At 39.5% G+C, this 18,399-nt stretch overlaps 1 protein-coding gene across 2 annotated transcripts in view; it reads left to right on the top strand.

Moving 5' to 3' along the window:
* The window catches only part of SEMA4D (semaphorin 4D), a 43,570-nt gene that overhangs the window by 9,521 nt on the left and 15,650 nt on the right, over positions 1-18,399 (top strand). Inside the window, exons 3-15 of one of the 2 annotated variants that reach the window (XM_005423571.2) lie at positions 1,005-1,150; positions 2,317-2,379; positions 4,765-4,863; positions 6,036-6,129; positions 7,063-7,176; positions 8,022-8,173; positions 9,777-9,952; positions 10,080-10,236; positions 10,977-11,199; positions 11,623-11,738; positions 14,764-14,936; positions 15,171-15,214; positions 16,301-18,399. In XM_005423571.2, the coding sequence (XP_005423628.1) occupies positions 1,005-1,150; positions 2,317-2,379; positions 4,765-4,863; positions 6,036-6,129; positions 7,063-7,176; positions 8,022-8,173; positions 9,777-9,952; positions 10,080-10,236; positions 10,977-11,199; positions 11,623-11,738; positions 14,764-14,936; positions 15,171-15,214; positions 16,301-17,220 (2,477 nt within the window). In that variant the 3' untranslated portion in view covers positions 17,221-18,399. The remainder of the gene's footprint in view (positions 1-1,004; positions 1,151-2,316; positions 2,380-4,764; positions 4,864-6,035; positions 6,130-7,062; positions 7,177-8,021; positions 8,174-9,776; positions 9,953-10,079; positions 10,237-10,976; positions 11,200-11,622; positions 11,739-14,763; positions 14,937-15,170; positions 15,215-16,300) is intronic. The other variant, XM_031059071.1, reaches the window with a different exon arrangement.

The following is an 18,399-nucleotide window of genomic DNA, read 5'->3' as shown; positions in this document are numbered from 1 at the left end:
TAAAGATTGTTGCATTTAAATGTTGGAAACCTATTTTGAATATGAAAGGGAACTTAGTGCAGTGGAGTTGCATTAACCAGTTCATCCATTTTGGGAAAATTTTCCTGCCAAGTAAAAGATTTCAAAATTACATGCTTGAGAATCTAGTTTAAAATTCATGTTTCTGGAGTATTACAATTGGAAGTAATAGTACATTGTTTTAATCTGTATCATTAAAAACCATTAATCTCCCGTCTTCATGTACAAAGCTTTCAGTCATTTTTACATTATAGTTGTATATTCAGAAAAAATACCCTTTTGTATTAGTCAGTTTGTGTCATCTTTCTTCAAGCCATTCTGGTCCTTTCTACACACTTCCTCATTTCACTGCCTTTTCTCTCATATCTCTCTCTTTTTCTTGTCTTATTTCTATTCATCTTGATTTTTCCCTCATGCTGTTATTTTGTGTGTGTGTTGTGTATTTAGTCTCTGTTTTCACTTCACAATCAGCTGCAAATGGTTTGTTATTTGCTTCTGTATCTTCTTTCTGTTACATCAATATGCTGAAGAGTTGTCTTAAGGTGCAGGATATTTTGTAGGATTTGCTTGGTGTAGTTGCAAAGGGATGTGGTGACTGACCTGATTTTCCACAGTAGATTGGTATATGGAAAGGAAAAGGTGAGGAGCAGTCTGACAGTGGATGTGGAAAATACAAATTTAGAAAAAGCAAGTAGGAAAAAAAAATGAGGAAGTGAGTTACAGGGATCACCACAAAAGGAAATATTTGAGCATTTGAAATTGGATGAGAAAGTCAAGACAAGAGATTTTATGTTGGTGGAAGCTGCTGTTTCTGCTGAATCAAACTTCTGAGGGGTCCCTTGTCTTCTACATGGGTCGTCTGAATTAACCTGTGTTGTTTTCAAATTTTCCAACAGCTGTTTAGACAACTTAGAAAAAATTACTCATGAGTTTGACCCTAAGTGATTGTTTCTTCATGAGATGCTATTTTTTTTCCATTTCAACAGAGGTCCAGCTAATACATTTTAATGACTCAAAAGTGTCAAACTACTCAACTTTGCTGTTAAGTGAAGACAAAAACGTTCTATATGTAGGAGCCAGGGAAGTGATCTTTGCCTTAAATGCGGTGAATATTGCTGAGAAGCAGCACGAGGTATGCCTTTTAATACATTATCCTCCATGTAAAAATGGTACTCCAAATTTGACTTAATTTCCTGATATCTGTAGCATTGCATTTTTGACAAATGGGTACCTAGAAAAGAAATTGCTCTGTGTGGTCTACTCCATTATTATTTCTGGAAGATTTTACAGGGTAAAAAAGAATAAAAAAGGAAAAGCTGGGTATCAACAAGTAATTGGAGATGTCCTTGGGTATTTTCTTCTTGGGAGCAGGATGGACAAGACGAACTGTGGGTATCACCCATAGTGGTAATTCTTACATGTTTTCTTAATATTAGGAGTGGGCCATTTTCTGTTAATCTGAGTCAAAAAGTAATCTGAAACAGGCAAATCTGGGGCTTGCTCAGAGCAGGCTGCAGAACGTGCTGCAAAAGAAGGCCCTGTGCTTTCAGTCTCATCTTCTGGTTGGTGTTTAGGTGTGTCTGCACAGCAAGTGGTGGTGCAGACAGGTCTGATCAGCTCGCTCAGAGAAGTACTTTGAATACGTTTGTGCTGGTTTCTCAAAGTAAATTAGGCCAGGCAGAAGTCTGCTACTCTTATATTGCTTCCAAGTCCTTCCCAGGCTCCTGCTTTTCATCCCATCAGCAACACAGGCTGACATGTAGAGGTACAGCATGGACTACCACCTAGGGTGCTTTTGAAGTTGCTTATATGATTTTTAATCCGAAGAACATGTTCATGGGTGGTGGGCACTTTCACCAGCATATACAACATAATTGTAGAGTTTTACTCAGTATAATGCAAATTAGTCCAGTAAATTTTCTTTGATTCTTTTCCCCCAAGTGTTTTTTATTCAAGTGTTAATGAAATAGAGAAGTACTTCAAATTGAAAAAGTACTTAAGCCAGTTACAGTTGCATTTCCCTAGTGCATATGTTAATGAAAAGTTCATTAGCCATTTGTGGGGAATCATCATTATGAACCCAAAAGATGGTAGGTTAGTTCTGATTAAGGCACATGGATTTGAAAATGTCGCCTCCCTGGGAAAAAATGATTTTGAACCTTTGAATGCTACTTGCAAAATGTCTTGCATTTCCTCTAGATGGGGTTGCCTTTTCTTGTGTGTGGTACTGCAAGATTTTCAGACCTTGCATTGACTTAAAGTACAATGTGCTTTTTTGTTGCATGTTTTTTGACTTAGTTACACTGGAAGGTCACAGAAGATAAAAGGACTAAATGTGCAGTTAAGGGCAAATCAGAACAGGTATGTACTTTTATTGAACTTGGAGAAAGATCTTGCACATTTCACTTCAAGAGGAGTCACATTAAAAGAAGAAAGTCTGTGCAACCGTTTGAAATGAAAATTTCAAAACAATCACTAAATTTTTAAAATTAACTTGAGTGTTAGAAATTGCAGCATGCTTAGTCTTTTTTTTTTACTTCATTATTTTTGTTGTTGAATATTATTTGAGTGTTCGAAAATCTGAACACACCCTAATATGTGCTTAATGTTAATGTTTTTCCATGAAGATGATAAAACGGTGTTACTGTCACTGAAGTAATTGGTAGCAACTGTTGTGTTTTGTTATTGCAATAATTCCTTCACAGCATTTGATTTTACTGAGTGAATGATTACTTTTGTGTGCTTTGCTTTAGGGCATAGGGGTTTTTTTTAGGCCAGTTTATTTCTTTACTAGCTTCGTATATGCTTATTTTGTGTTGCTTGGCAGGTGTTCCACTTGTGGTGTGACTCAGACAGCTCAGAGGGCACCCAAGCAGCCAGACCTCCTGTCAGCTTGGCAGGATCCCCTGGTGCTTCTGGGAACCACTGATTCCTTATGACTGCCAGGGCACAGGCTGGCCTGCTCATCTTGCCTCTCTTGCCTGTTTACTTGGGGTAGTTGACTGTATGTGAACCTACCATTCTGTTTGTGTAACACCGCTTCATTTAATGATGCAGTAAAGCAAGGATTTGCTGGGAAAGACTGATGGTCAGGCCTTTAGCACAGGTTTGAAAGTGGAAGTCTGCAAGTCCTCTGAATACAAAAAGCAGATCTGTTCTGCACTTGGAGGGATGTGATCCTTGAACGTGCAGCTTGTTTAGTTCGTGCTCTTAAAAACCCCCAAATGCTGTGTCCAGGGCTGATAGTTATCCTGCGTTCGTGTGGTTCCTTGGGATGGGAGTGGGCTGTCTCCCTTTGACAAGCTGCTTCTTTTCCTTGACTGACACTGATGACCCTCAGTACATTATTTGAACATGAGGTATGACAGATATTTAAGGTGTGTTTCCTCCTTGTCTACCTCTGCAGAATAGGATCAAAGAATACTTTATTTTATGGATCAGTTGTGGTTGGTATTAATAATACTAATACTCAGCCATAATGAATATGGGATGTAAGTTTGTCTTGTGCATGAGCATATGTTTAGCAGACATGTGTGTGAATCTCCAGAAGTCCTCTCAAAAATTATTAGCGGGATATAATAGATCCCATAAATATGAACTTCGATAGACCTCTGAATATATTTTATTTTCTCCTGCTCCCAGTTTAGCAGCTCATACTTTAGCAGCTAGCCATGCTTTTTCCTCACTTTACTTCTAAACTTCTACTAGTCCCATTTATGGTGTAGGTATGGTGTTTTGCACAGTGTAGTAGTTTCAAAAGGGTCAAGGTATTAAGCCACTACTTCTATTTCTTAAACTTAAATGGGCAGTTCTCTGCCCCTCCCATCAGCACTGTACTATACAATGCCAGCAGAAAGCATTCATACAGCTGTTCAAGGACCTTATCTGGCAGAAAGCATTCATACAACAAACTGTTCAAGGGCCTTATCTGGCAGAAAATTGGTTTTACTCTCTTCCCCCTGCTTTTTTCTCCTGTACAGTCACAGAAATACCTAATTTGTCTTATAAGAGGGAATAGTAAGGTCCGTGCTTAAACTTGCTTAAGTTCATGGAACAGCAGTTAGTGGAGGGATATGGTAGTATACCGGCAAAAATTAAGGGGTGTTATTGACACTGTTTTTTTTCTCTCTCTTTAAGTGGTTGTTTAGAGTTGTTTTACTGCTTTATTATTCTGGATTTTTATTGTATCCTTTATTAAGGATTTTGGTCAAACTCCTTGTTCTGTTTCAGAGCTAAAGATATTATGGAGCATCCTTGGATAGTTTCAAGGACTGGAAAAAAAGAAAAAGATATCACTATATGCAACAAAGCTTTGTGGCTAATTTAAGGGTATTAGAGGTTTTACGCTTAACAGCCATCCTTGACCGTCATTGTTCCATCTAGATGTACAAGGGGTGACAAAGTCTAAAACTCACTGCATGTTTAACTAGTTGTTCCCACGGACTGGAGGTGTGTTTGGAGCTTGTCCTTCCATAAAACAGCTTGGGGGGGACTCTGCTGAGCATGCTGTCCTGCTAGGACACTGAGCAGCTGCATACTACTGGCTGTAGGAAACCAGCTGCTTGCAGGATTGATTAGAGCTCCTGAAGATTCTAGGGACGTGGTGTCCCAGTGTCACCCATGTGTCACCTGGGCTTGCCAGTGTGATGTGGCATAAGCAGCGGCAATGGACAGTGTTGTTTGTGTATGTTGGAATGTGGCAGCTATGGTTTATCAGACTAGTCTTTTCCTCATCCTGTATTACAGACAGAATGTCGTAATTACGTGCGTGTCTTGCAACAGCTGAATGATACTTTCCTCTACGTGTGTGGAACTAATGCATTTCAGCCAACGTGTGATTACCTGGTAAGAAATGTACATATGTTTTGACCAGCAACAGCTCTAACTTAAAAGCAGCTCAGGTCAACAATGAGTTATTCTCCTTTCCCAAAACAGTTGCATCTTCGTTGTTGGCTGTAAGGTTAGGAGCACTTGTTGCACTGTCCCATCGCACAGGCAGAGTCTACTGCTCCTTTTTCAGAGCACTTAATGAATTATTGATTTATCTTGTCTAACTGCAGATCTACCTTTTCGTAGCTTTTATACTTCTTTTTGTATTGTGTGTTAGCATGAAACTAGTTACTAAAACTGAAATTACAGTGGTTGCAACTAGCACTCATTACTGCATCTCCCTGAAATTTCTCAGATTCCTGTCTCTGCTTGTCTCTGCTCCTGGCTGTGCCAAAGATGTGTAGTGCTGAATCCTTCAGAGTGAAGTCTTGGCACAAAATTAAAACTCCCTTTTCTTGCCACTGACTCTTGTATCATTTCCTTACTGCAGCTCTTAGCAATTTGAAAATTGAGAAGTCTTGTAATTTCTTTGTGCCTTTAGCTTCCAGTGCTTTCATTACATAGTACATTTCATTACATAGTACATTCATTACATAGGACATTCATTACATACATACATTTCATTTCATACTGATTACTTCCCAAGTACTGTGGCTACCTTTCAGCTTTATGATCCTCATTCTTTGGTTTGTAAGGGATTTATAAAGTAGCAGCAAAAGTACTCTGTTGCTTTTTAAAGCCTAATTGGATTATGCCCTATCTCAGAAATTTACCATCATCTCAAAAATTGCTTAATCCACCTCAGAATGCCTTTTTGCTTTCTGAGTCGCCATTTTTTCAGGCTAATTGAATAATTGCTGGTTCTTTCTATGTATCAGTTAACTTCTCTGCCTTTCCTGCTGTCTAGCTTTTTTGGGTGCTCGTTCTTGAAGTCTGTCTGGATTTAATTTTCCATCTTTTGCTCTTTTCTGCTTCCACCCTCACAAATTATAGGATCACATTTTTTCTCTGTCTTTGGGACTTGATAAGTTTTTATGAAAACACATGCGCCTTCTATAATTTTACACAGAATGCCTTTGATGCTGGAAGTTGATGACATAGCCCATTATTTAGTTTTTAGCTAACTTTGCACAAGTTGAGTGGCTGAAAGAAAAAAGTTCTATTAGCTGTTTTGTGGTTTTCAACAGAATTTAATTTCATTTGAACTTGGAGGTAAAAATGAAGATGGTAAGGGCAGATGTCCATTTGATCCTGCTCAAAGCTACACATCTGTTATGGTTGGTAAGTTCAGACTTCGCATTCCTCATTCTTATGTTTAAAAATGTCCTCTTTTCCACTGTCACTCTCCAGTCTGTCATTATCAAAACTGTGGCTTGCGTCCATATTTTTTGTGTTGTGTATCTGTATAGATGTTAAAATACTTACATAGTCAACCTAAGCTTGTTTCGTAAAAGGAGAACTTCAAACTGGGTTGTTTTGGAAACAATTTCTAAAATACCAATTTTCAAACTGTATTTCTAGATGTTAAACATATTTAATTCGGGTAGTGTAAATGTACTTAGACTGTCCTTGTAGTATCAGTTACTGTAATTTCAGTAAATATAACAAGCAGTATTGTTAGGTGTCCTGAAGACATGCTGCAGAGTAGGGAAGTGAGATGTTAATGCAAGTGTTCTTACTGCATGGAAACACACCACCAAATCTTAATCTGGGGAAGCCAGAATTTGTGGCTTTTACCTGCGTGTACCAAGATCATAAAAGAGAAGCTCAACATCACATGAAACAGGAAATGAGAATAAAAAAATATGCTCCCTGTGTTGTGCCTAAATCTATACAAATCAAGTTTGAATAATGGTGACATAGAAAGAGAGGAAAACGATTCCAGAATTCTGGTGCATTTAAGTAAAGTAGCGTGTTTTAAGATAAATTGTAGGTTTTCATGTTGAATGTTAAAATGCCACAAAAACAACATTGACTTTTGTCAGTTCTTATGTTAGAGCAATAATATTAATAATAAACCCAAGTGTGGAAGTGTTATCTTGAGAATGACTGACAGAAATCTAAACATAAAAGACATGTCTAGGGCAATTCGGAGGAAATCCATGTTTGCCTTTTCTTGTGGGAAGTTAAAATTTAGATAGACTCAGAAAATATTTGTGTACACTTTTTGGTATCCAGTCCATAAGTTCTAATATATTTGGTTTTGTGTTGAAGATGAGGAGCTTTATTCTGGGACTTCGTACAATTTCTTGGGAAGTGAACCTATTATTTCACGTCACTCTCATCAGAGCCCTCTGAGAACAGAGTATGCAATACCTTGGCTTAATGGTAAGTGAGCATAAAGAAGTGGTCCAAACACGTTACTTTTTCAATATCACACATACAGAGTTTGAGTGTCCTGCCTGGGTAAGGAGCAGTTGTCTCAAAGAGACAGATTTGGTTATACTGGCATACACTGTGAGTGTGTGCCCTCATGCATGCCACCAAGAGATTCTGTTTTGAAATTTCAGGATTTTTATCAGCACTGATCATGAAAACAGCTTCAGAATATTCATGTTTCAACTTGACATTAATAGTTTCTTTCTTATCTGCTTGTTCATCCTTGCAAAAATGCAGCTTAATTATGATATGGTAAGGAATTGAATGTTTTTGGTCTTGAATTGGTTCTTAAATTGAACTGATCATGGCTCTTGACACTTCAAGTTCCTGAATTTGAAAAGTCACTGAATTTTGTGAATTTTCAGGGGCTTGAGGCTTTGTGCCAAAAGGGACCAAAATAATGACCATTGTCCAAAAAGTACAGGATTCTGAGTTTTGTAATACATGTTGTAATGGCACTGTCATTTTAGTTCTTCAGCTAATAGCTGAAATAGAGGAGAGACAGGCAAGGGAGGGTTATCTCTCCAGGCCCATCAGAATCTGAAACCACATTTGACTGTGGACTGAAGAATGCTGAAGTAATGAGCTGTCAGATCATAGAGATCTCTCAGTATCTTAGTGCTTTGTGCTTCATTTCATACTGATTACTTCCCAAGTACTGTGGCTACCTTTCAGCTTTCTGATCCTCAGTCTTTGGTTTGTAAGGGATTTTGTGGTGTTTTGGGTTTTTTTCTGTTTCTGGTTGTTTTTGGTTTTTTTAATATAATAGAAAATTCTTCTGTTTGTATCTGTAGAGCCCAACTTTGTTTTTGCTGATGTAATAAGAGCAGATCCAAACAGCACAGATGGAGAAGATGACAAGATATACTTCTTTTTCACGGAGGTGTCTGTGGAGTATGAATTTGTTGGAAAATTGATGATTCCAAGAATAGCTAGAGTATGCAAGGTGGGAGATAGTTCTGTTTACTTTTACTAAATCTCATAGAATCTTGCATGTGCATGTTAAAACACATTCATTATTCTGGACTTAGTGCCAGGTAAATGGAGGTGTTTGAGTTTAGTAAACCTTGATGAATAAACTGTTCCAGTCAGTTCGTCGGAACTGAGAAGGCCTAATGGTTGCTTTGTAAGTACTTGATATGATTTTGCCCAGTTGTGAAATTTTGGTACATCTGGGTGTTCTGGTCTTCTCTGGGGGAAAACAAAGCAACCATGACAAAACCCAGCAACAGAAAAATTCTTGCTTCAGGTTTCATTGTTAATTTTTTTTAAACGAGTACATATTCCTGTGAAGACGTGACTTTGGTTGGAGCTGAGCAGATAGATGTGTGTCAAGAGACTTTGAAGTAGCTGTATGCAAACACAACTGTAGTTGTGTCCACAGCAAAATAGTTCTTGACTGTGGTGTAGCAGATGGGACTTCTGTGAATCTGCTGCATCTGCCAGAGCCTGAAGGGAGATGGTCACCAGCAGCCTGATTCTGTCACACTTGCTGTGCTTAAGCCTCGGTGTGTTAAGCTGATTCAAGTACATCCTCAGGAGTACTGGTTAAAAGTCTTGCTGATGGAAGTTTTTTCAGTAGAAAATGTTTATTTAACAAGAACTTTTTCAGTGGAATGTATCAATTTCCTTTTTTTCCAACAGGAAATTTATCTGACTGTTTCATTTTCATGAGGTTGAAAGTTTTATTTTGACTCCCCTGTTTTGTATTTAAACAGGGAAGTCAAAACATCAATAACAAGTTAATGCCCTTGAGATTTCTATTAAACAAGGAGCTGGAGGCAGGTTTAGATGGGGCTTGCTGTTATGGCATTCTGCCCACTGGCAGCTTGTGCACACTTCAAAAGAGGAGTATTGTGGAATATGAGAGCTTCATTTATTATATTATTATATATTTCAGACTGTTTGAAATAGAAATCAGTGATACATCGCAAAGCTATAAGCATTTATACTTAATTGTTTTAATAAATTTTGCATATTTCCTTTAATACATTGCATACACAATTGGATAATGAATGGAAATATTAATACTGTTTCAATATGCCCTTTTATAAGGGAAATATCAGATCTACAGCTCAATTATCAAATATTTTGAAATACATTTCTAGTCAGTATGTCTCAGCTTCAGCCTTGATACCTGCAAATCCTTAATAAAGGTGGTAACTTCCAGAAGGATTAAACTGTTGCTGGATTTCTTCTCATGCAATTATCAGTGTCAGGCAAGTCTTAAGGCATATTGCAGCGTTAGAATTAAAATCAGTTTTGATGTCACCAAATAAATGCAGTATTATGTATTTCTCTTAAAGGACAGTATAATACTTCTCTGCTTGTTTTACTTTTTTCCTAATGATACATTGCCCATCTCAATTTTTCTGAGTGATGCTGAAGTATGGTGAAGTGTGAATGTGTTAACATTTATTGATGTTGCTATAAATGAAGTATTGTAAAACACCAGGGCTTAGTAATTGCATGCTGTATAGCAGTGGTTCTTAAGTGCAAAAATGCTGCTAGCTCTCCTCACAAATGCCTTTTTTTTTTAATACCATAAGAGGGACCAAGGAGGATTAAGGACCTTACAAAAAAAATGGACTTCGTTTCTCAAGGCCAGACTGATTTGTACCATCCCTGATAAGAATTTAATTTTCAATGTTATCAATGATGTTTTTATTCTCAAATCTCCGACTTTGAAGGAACCAGTGATATACGGAGTCTTCACCCCACAACTGTAAGTGTGGTATAGCCTTTTCCTGGATAAGTACCTTTCATCTCAATTGGTTACTACAAGAAAATGATAATTACTCCTGTGTTTTGTTGGGTTTTGTTTTTTTCCTAATTTCTTCCTAAATTAATAGGAATAATGTGGGGTTGTCAGCAGTGTGTGCATACAATCTGTCTACTGTAGAAGAGGTTTTCTCAAAAGGAAAATACATGCAGAGTGCTACAGTGGAACAATCCCATACAAAGTGGGTACGATACAATGGGGAAATTCCGAATCCTCGACCTGGTGCGGTAAGTTTCTGTAGTCCTGGATCTCATGACTTTTTCAATGCTTAGGAGGAAACAGACTAGGGAATACTAGTAACCTATTAATGTTTGCCCTCGCCTGGTTACTTCTTGTAAAAACTTAATAGGAAGATGCTCAAGTGATATGTTCTGAATTTTTTATCTGGGAATCAAAGTCTTTGGGTTTTTTAATTTGGAATTAAGTTGTTTGCTGGTTTTGTATTGCGTTATTTTGTTAATAATTTTCTCATTGTGAAATAGAACTCAGTTTACGCTAGCAACATCACACATTTTTTGCTCAGATGAAAGGAAGTATAGCAACTGTTGCATTGTCTCAGTAAAATCAGCCTGTTTATCTAGTGCACTGCTCCGCACACTCAAATTTTCCTAGTGCTGGGTCAGACTTTTTTTACTTATGTTCCTTGCAGGCATACTGTTGCTAGTGCTGAAAGAGGTGATGGTTAAAAGTACTGAAGGTGGATGAGAGCACAGAAGGACCTAGAATGTATTTTGGACTCAAACAACAATGTAGTCCAAAGCTCAGGGATTAGCACATCAAAGTGCTATGAGGTCTGAGGACCTTCCTTGGTACAATGAGTATAGTGTACAGGTGTGGTTACAGGCCAGAATAATGTGGAGAAGAAAATGTGTGCAACTGCTGTTAATTGTCTTTGTTTTGTACAAGTAAATTGTATAATTTGGTTCTCTTTTTTTCTTTTTCACCCTCTCCCTGTCCCCTCTTCTAGTGTATAAACAATGAAGCCAGAGCATCAAACTACATGAGTTCTCTGAATTTACCAGACAAAACATTGCAGTTTGTTAAAGATCATCCTCTAATGGATGACTCAGTGACCCCAATGGGAGACAGACCTCGCCTAGTAAAGCGAGATGTGAAGTATACACAGATTGTAGTTGACAGAGTCAGAGCACTCAATGGCACCATCTATGATGTTATGTTCATCAGTACAGGTGAGTTCTGCAGAACACTTGGTTTTGGTGATGCACTGATTCTTAAGTTTTCTTAGAAAAACTCTTGAGATTTCCATATTTGCAGGGCTTTTACAGCAGCTGGTGTAAGAAAAAAAGTAAGGTGTCACAGTAACGGGACAATCTTGGATGCTTTGAAAAAGTATTGCAGGAAAAGAACTGCAAAGCTTCAGTGGATTCAGCAAAACTACACAGTATAGTCACCATCTGGTCATTCTGTGCCCCAAAATGTTATTTCCTGCTCAGAAGTCCTGATGGCAAGTTTAATGGTTGCCTTTGACACAGAGTAGTTCTGCTGAACAGCAAGCAGATTATTGAGACAATTTACAGCAGTTGTGAAGGACTTTTTCTTGTTTTTTTTTTATTTCAAGGATCTTACTTAAACACATTGCTCTTTTGTTTCAGATCGAGGAGCCCTGCACAAAGCTATCAGCTATGAAAATGGAATGCATATTATTGAGGAAACACAGCTTTTTCCAAATTTTGAACCAGTTCAAACTCTCTTGCTTTCATCCAAAAAAGTGAGTGGTATAAGTGTCACAGCATTTATCTCCTTTTGTTCTTTCACAAAACTTCTTTTGCACCACTTTGTGACCTTGTGACAAGAGACCGTTGCTGTGCATAGAGCCAGCCAAAGGCTGCATTTGTAACTCATCATGCTGCAGCAATCGCATATTGCCTGCTGCATTTCAATATGTTTGGTAGGTGGTAAGCTTCTGGAGGTATTTAGACATGGGGAATGGCTGGAGGAGCGCAGGTACGCAGGTCTTCACTTGTTTTCCATGTGCAGAAGCAGGAAACTGTAAGGTGTTTTAAGAAACTAATTCCAGTTTTGCAGGGATGTAAAAAACCCGACCCCTTGTGGCCACTGCAGATTTGTGTAGAAAAATCCCAGGGATTGAGGTTAGCAGAGGAGTGGTGTGTGGTTCTGAGGAAATATTCTTAAGAAGAGAGAAGTCTTCAAGCATAGGGACTTATAATTGTGTAGTTAATTGACTTCTGCTGTCCCAGATCTTGCGGGCTCCTGCATGCTGATGGTATAATGAGAGTAGTCACATAGCTGCAGCTGTGGGTGTGGACCTCTGGTGAGGTCCTGTCAGCCCACTGGGGTGCCAGCTGCAGCTCCAGCTGCATGGCACAAGAGCTGCTGCGCACTCCAAACCTGGCAGCTGTCCTGCACTGTTTATCAGTTGTTTGGTTTAATCCTAGAGTGCTTTTGGGATAGTAGGAGAATGGTCACTGTGTGTAGTTTGTTAATGAGTTAGGTTTCTGCCCCTACTTGCTCAGACCTTCACATCCATGAATACATCTGTCTGTGCCTAAAGTCACTTGTAGCATCAGCATCAGTGAGGTTTTCTGGATTTCATAAAGATTGAATGCCTCTTTTGAAGTATCTAGTAGTAATACCAGTATTCAGTAGCTACCTAGTGATCCATACATAAGTGCTCTGCAGCTTAGGGACTTAGGAATACTTTGAAACAGCTTTTATTTTCGTGTGATATTTAATAAAATTTTGTATGTCAACATGGTCAGCTCAGTGGAACAGAGCTTTATGTCATAATTTTTACAAGCTTGTTCTGCATGCTGATTTTATCCTTTCATGCTTATAATAGAAAGAAAGGACAGAGTATGTTTTGCTAGACAAACGGAAAGCAGGATTAAAAATGCCTGTGCTTAGTTTTCTGTAATATATTTGCATTATTTTTGTATGATATATCACACTGACAACTCACCTATACATCTTTGCAGATACGTATTATTTCTGTGTGTGTGTGTGTGTATATATATATATACGTACATACACACACACACACACAACATACTTGCTTTATCTGCAAAAATGGTTCAAGCTACTTGCTTTGTCAGGAAGTTTTGGAATTTGCCCTGTCACAGAAGATAATGATTGATAGCTCTTCCAATATATATGCTAATACCTGTTCTTTTAATTGTGGGATCATTCCTACACTGGCTTAATTATGATTTGCCTATTTCAGAGGAGTGCTAAGAAAGAGATGAGCATTAAGCCTGATACAAATACACATGATGTAGCAATTTCAGCACACACTTGGAAGGCTGCTGTAGGAATAATGGCATTGAAATGTCATTTACTCTGGGTCTAGGTGTCACATATTCATTGACATACTCAGCTGCCCAGTACATTCCCATAAAACCAGAGGTCCTTTTCAGTGATGGGGAGTGGGAGTTTGGGTCAGCTGCCAGAGTCATGGTAACTGTCCTGCTGCTTCCCTGCCTGAAAGCACAAGTTTCTGCCTCCACAGTCAGTGGCTACTGAAGTCCATTCCAGACTTAGTATAGTGTTACATGTCATGGCATCCCACAGTAGTGGACTAACCGCAGGAGGGTAATAATTACCCTGATGGTGGCCTTTAGACCTCTCTGGAGTCAAGAGTCCTTTCTGAGAGCATTTTTCAGTAGTATCTAGCTTCTTCCCATAGTGTGTGGAGGGTGGCGGGCAGTCAGATGAGCCTAGAGTACCTACCTTAACTCCTGCTTAACTGAAAGGTGCATCTGGGTTTTTTAAAAATGGTTTGGTCAGCTCGCTGCATGTTCCCTGGAATCTTGGATGTATGAACTGGGAAACATGCCAAGATGCTATAACCCATGTGCAGTGTTGCACTCTTGCAGTGTAATCCAGCAGAGCACTAGAGAGTGAGCAGTGCTTGGTGCACTGTGGAAATCTGCGAGCAGAATGGGAAGCTTTTCCTAGGAAGTTGTAAGTCTCCAACGCTGTAGACTTCCTTCTCTGAGTACTGCAGCACATCCCTTTCTTGAGGCTTTGCCTGACAGTATGTAAATTCACAGTGTACCTTTCGATATCATTTTCCCTGAGCTCTAGAGCAGATGAGTGAGATACGGCAGCTGCCTGCCTTTTATAACAAGGATGAGCATGGTCTCTTCCTGCTATGCCCAGAGTCAGACTGCTTTGGGGTCCCTGGGAGCAGTGGTTCCTATAGCCATCACGATTATTTCCCCCTTCTTCTCGGTGTCTTGCCAGTGCTGTTTCCTTTGAGTACCGCCAGTGTTCTTTCTTAAGAAGCATTTGATTCTCACATGGATGATGCCGATGTGGCTGCAGAGACTGGCTGGCTAAAGAGCTGAAGGCAGTAGGGCTGCTTTGGGTTATCAGGATCAGCTCTACTGCTGCTCAGTCTTGCATGTGCCAGCTTGGCAGCCTTGGCACCCTTGGCACCAGCGTAGCCTTGCCTTGCCTCACAGAAGGATTATTGCATTCATATTTCTGGGAAAATGGATAAAGTCATAGTTAGACATGGTTACTTTCCACGTACCTGTTCAGTTTTTTGTTGTCTTTTTGCACTTTTCAGCATTGCTGCAATATTACCAAGACAACTTTGTAGAAACAAAAGCTAATCAAATGCTTACTCTACTGAGGCACCACTTTTTACAAAAAAGGCTTGTATGTATGCTGCTCTTCAATAACACTTAAACTGGTCCATGAACTGGGTTGTTTGGGTTTGAGAAAGTGATTGGCTGTGATGTTTTTTTGTTTTGCTTTGTTTTCTTTAGGACAGAAGATACCTCTTTGCTGGTTCAAATTCTGGTGTGGTGCAGTCTCCACTGGCTTTTTGTGACAAGTACACCACTTGTGTTGACTGTGTTTTAGCAAGGGATCCTTACTGTGCTTGGAAACCTCTTGAAGCTTCCTGCATTGATATTTTTAAAGAAGGTGAAATGGAAAGGTAAGAGTATCCTTTGATGACCTTACAGTTGCAATCAATATGTAATCAGTCTTGGAATTTTCTAATTTCCAATTTCTAATTGAAATTTTAGAAATTGAATGTTTTCAAATACAGACCTTTTCCTATTAATTTATGTCTGCTATTGCTGTTTAGATGACCCTTATTAGTACAAGGGGATGGGCAGACTTTAGGAAACAAGATTTGAAGTTGTAATGGTTGGACTTCCTTTTACAGGAACTGGATTCAAAACATAGGTGGAGATGCATCTTCTTGTTCTGGTGAGTCAGTCTTCAAAGAGCTCCTTCATATGTCTAGGTGGAGTGGTGAGAGAGTTTTGTTTTTGTGATTACCTGGACATTCATTTACATTGTAATAGGTATGGGATTCTGCTTTGAATATTTGAGCATCTGTACAGCCTGCATGTTGTCTTAAAAACTGTCTGTGTTTGTATGCATTTCAGTGTGCAGTGCACAACCCCCTGAAATGAATGGGGGCACCTCAACAGTGACTTGTGAATGAAAGCAATACCAGAAGTACTTCTAATGCAGAGGCCTCTGTCTCTTTGATGCAGCATTTGACATTCTACTGTGAGCTTTGACAAGTGCTTGGTTATTGCTGCTAGATCAGATTAAATTGTTCTGAAAAAAAGCTGGTTTTATGGTGAAAGGGGAGGGGGAACTTAGAACATGATACAGTGCAGCTGAAGTACCTTTCATAGTGCTTTAAAGCAAGTAACCACAGGTCCTTTCATTGTCCTGTGTGCTGCTGCCACCAGATGAAGGAGATCATAAAGTGGAGTAGAGTTACAGGAGATTTTAGCTGCAAGTAAAAAAAGCTCGTAAGAATCTGATGTACTCACTTTTTATTTGTAATCCAAGCAAAGTGTGGACCGCCATGAGAGCTTTGCTTGTTATTTTTTTTAACAACTTATGGGATGCCATAAGTTGCAGGTGTGCCATAAATGCAAAGAAGAGAGTTCCTAGTTCAGTTTTCTCTTGGATACTTTGTAGTTGCTACTTCACTTAAAAGCGCTGATAAGATATAAAGTGAGACCAATTACAGTATCTTTCCCAAATAGTGACTTCTCAGGTGCACACTCAGTTGTGGATCAGTGAGGTCTCACCTTTATCTAGAAGTGAGGCCATCTTAGAGTTGAGGTGTCCTCTCTCTTAGTTTGTCTTGATGTTCCACGTGCAGCTTGGTATTCTACTGAGATTCTTGCATGCTGTCCACCTGGTCTTGTGAGGTGAATGCCATAATCTTCATGCTTCCAGTAAGACTGTAACACAGTCTGATGAAGCTGTACAGATAAGAACAAACTGGAATCATTGCTGATACTCTGCACATTTATTTTGATGTTCCAGATAAAGTAAGAGAGAATCCCCTACAGCATACATTCAAGCATGGGAGCACAGCAGAACTCAAGTGTTCTCAAAAGTCCAATCTGGCACAGGTAGTTTGGAAGTTCAAAGATGATGTGCTGAGAGTGGAGAGTCCCAAGTACCGTCTGCTGGAGAAGGCACTGCTCATCTTCAATTTATCAGAAGGAGACAGTGGTGTTTACCAATGTTTGTCAGAAGAAAAAGTGAAAAATAAAAAATTTTCCCAAGTGCTGGCTAAGCATGTTTTGGAACTGAAAAAAATGCAGCATACCACGGTGGGCCCCACTGCAACAGCTGCACCAACAGAAGGTAATAGTGATGTGCCAAAAGTGTCAGCTGTGTCAACTGAGGGGTCCACTGCTCACATCTCAACCACTCACATGGTACCAGTAACCACAGTAAGGATATTAACAAAGCCCATTGGCCCTGTCCTAACAAGTGTAGCCTCCAACACAGAGCTCTTCAATTCAATTCCTGATGCAGTCCCGGAAAAGACAATGTTCCTCAAGTCAAATGATAACTTCCTGTTGATGTTTCTCTTCCTCTTCTTTTTCATTCTCTTTTTGTGCCTGCTCTCCTACAACTGTTACAAAGGCTACTTGCCAGGGCAGTGCTTGAAATTTCGCTCTGTGATGCTGCTTGGTAAGAAGAAAACAAAGTCAGATTTTTCTGATTGCGAGCAAAGTGTGAAAGAGACGCTGGTAGAGCAGGGCAGCGTCAGCCACCAGAGCGGGGAGCAGCCCAAGCCTGCCCAGGACACTGGCTACGAGACGGAGCCTGACTGTGGGAACAGCCAGCTGCAGGCTGGGGACTCCCAGGCCTCCCGCGAGGGGGCCAAGGACAAGCCCTTCGACGTCAAGTGCGAGCTCAAGTACGCCGACTCGGACGTGGAGGGGGACTGAGGGGGCCCGGGGTCCCTCTTGGCGGCGGAAGTGAGCTGTGCTGCTGTGGCTGGCTATTTGAGCACGGAGAACCTGGGTGTGACAGCTAAGCCATAGCAGGGGTCACATGCTTAAGCTGTACAGCAAGCCAATTTTCGTTCAGATCTCAGCAGATTAGAAAAGTGGTGTACTTGTCTGGAGACCATAGCATCTTGTGTTGTACTGTCTTTTTTTCTGTTTTTTTCAAATGGCCAGTTTCAGATCACCACTTGTTTATTCCCAGTTTTCCCCCCCACTGAGCACTTTGCTCTAGTGAAGCTACTTGCTTGTTCTTTGACCATATTCTTCGATAGAGTAAAAGTAACTTTATAATTCAGTTGGCTTTAAAAAGTACTTCAGTCTTCACATATTTTTAGTTGCCATTAAAAAAAGATCTAGTTTCATTTAATTCCAAATTGGAAATTGAGTTTAGTTTATCAGATTGGTAAATTATAGACTTTTGTCCAGATTGGGACATTTTTTTTCTTTGCTTCTAGTGATTGTTTTTAGTTTTATGCTTTGTATTTTGGCACACTAGGTATCTTTAGTTGGTTAAAGTTAATTTTTTTAACTGTTCTACAAGTATCTTAGATTTTAAGGTATTATGGGGATAGCATTGCCTTGATTTGTGTAAGACTCAGGGATAATCTTGTTTAAAGGCTCTTTTCTTTGCTGCTTTCTAGAAATGTAGGTACAACAATATCAGTTTGAAACATGGAGTAAGTGGGGAATGGGGAAGGAGGAAACAAATGCTTTTCTTTTTTTTTTTTTTCCTCCCCCCCACCAGCCAGCCAGCTGGACATAGTCACATTTTGTTTTCTATACAAAACTGGATTTTTTTTTCTTTAGTTTATAGAACAGTACAGGCAAGCAACTGTCAGTTAGCAGTGACAAGGAAAGAGATTTCTTCCATTGTGGAAGCAAAACAGGAATCAAGAAGAAATAACTCCAACAATTCAGCCAGTGACTCGCTGGAATGGACTGTTAGGACACAGCCTGATGAGAAAACATTGCTGATTTCTTTTCTTCTTTTCAGATTCAGAAATAACTCAGCTTCTTTTTGTGACAAATACTTGCAGCGTCACCCTTTCTGGATGATACCTTCACTCTCCTATGCAACTGGAGACTGAAACTGGAGCTGCTTAAACAATCAGTCCTTTG

The sequence above is a fragment of the Geospiza fortis genome, unplaced genomic scaffold (assembly GCF_000277835.1).
Source record: "Geospiza fortis unplaced genomic scaffold, GeoFor_1.0 scaffold167, whole genome shotgun sequence".
Classification (NCBI taxonomy): domain Eukaryota; kingdom Metazoa; phylum Chordata; class Aves; order Passeriformes; family Thraupidae; genus Geospiza; species Geospiza fortis.
Note: the sequence above shows the minus strand (reverse complement) of the source record. Positions and strands in the feature narration are given on the sequence as shown.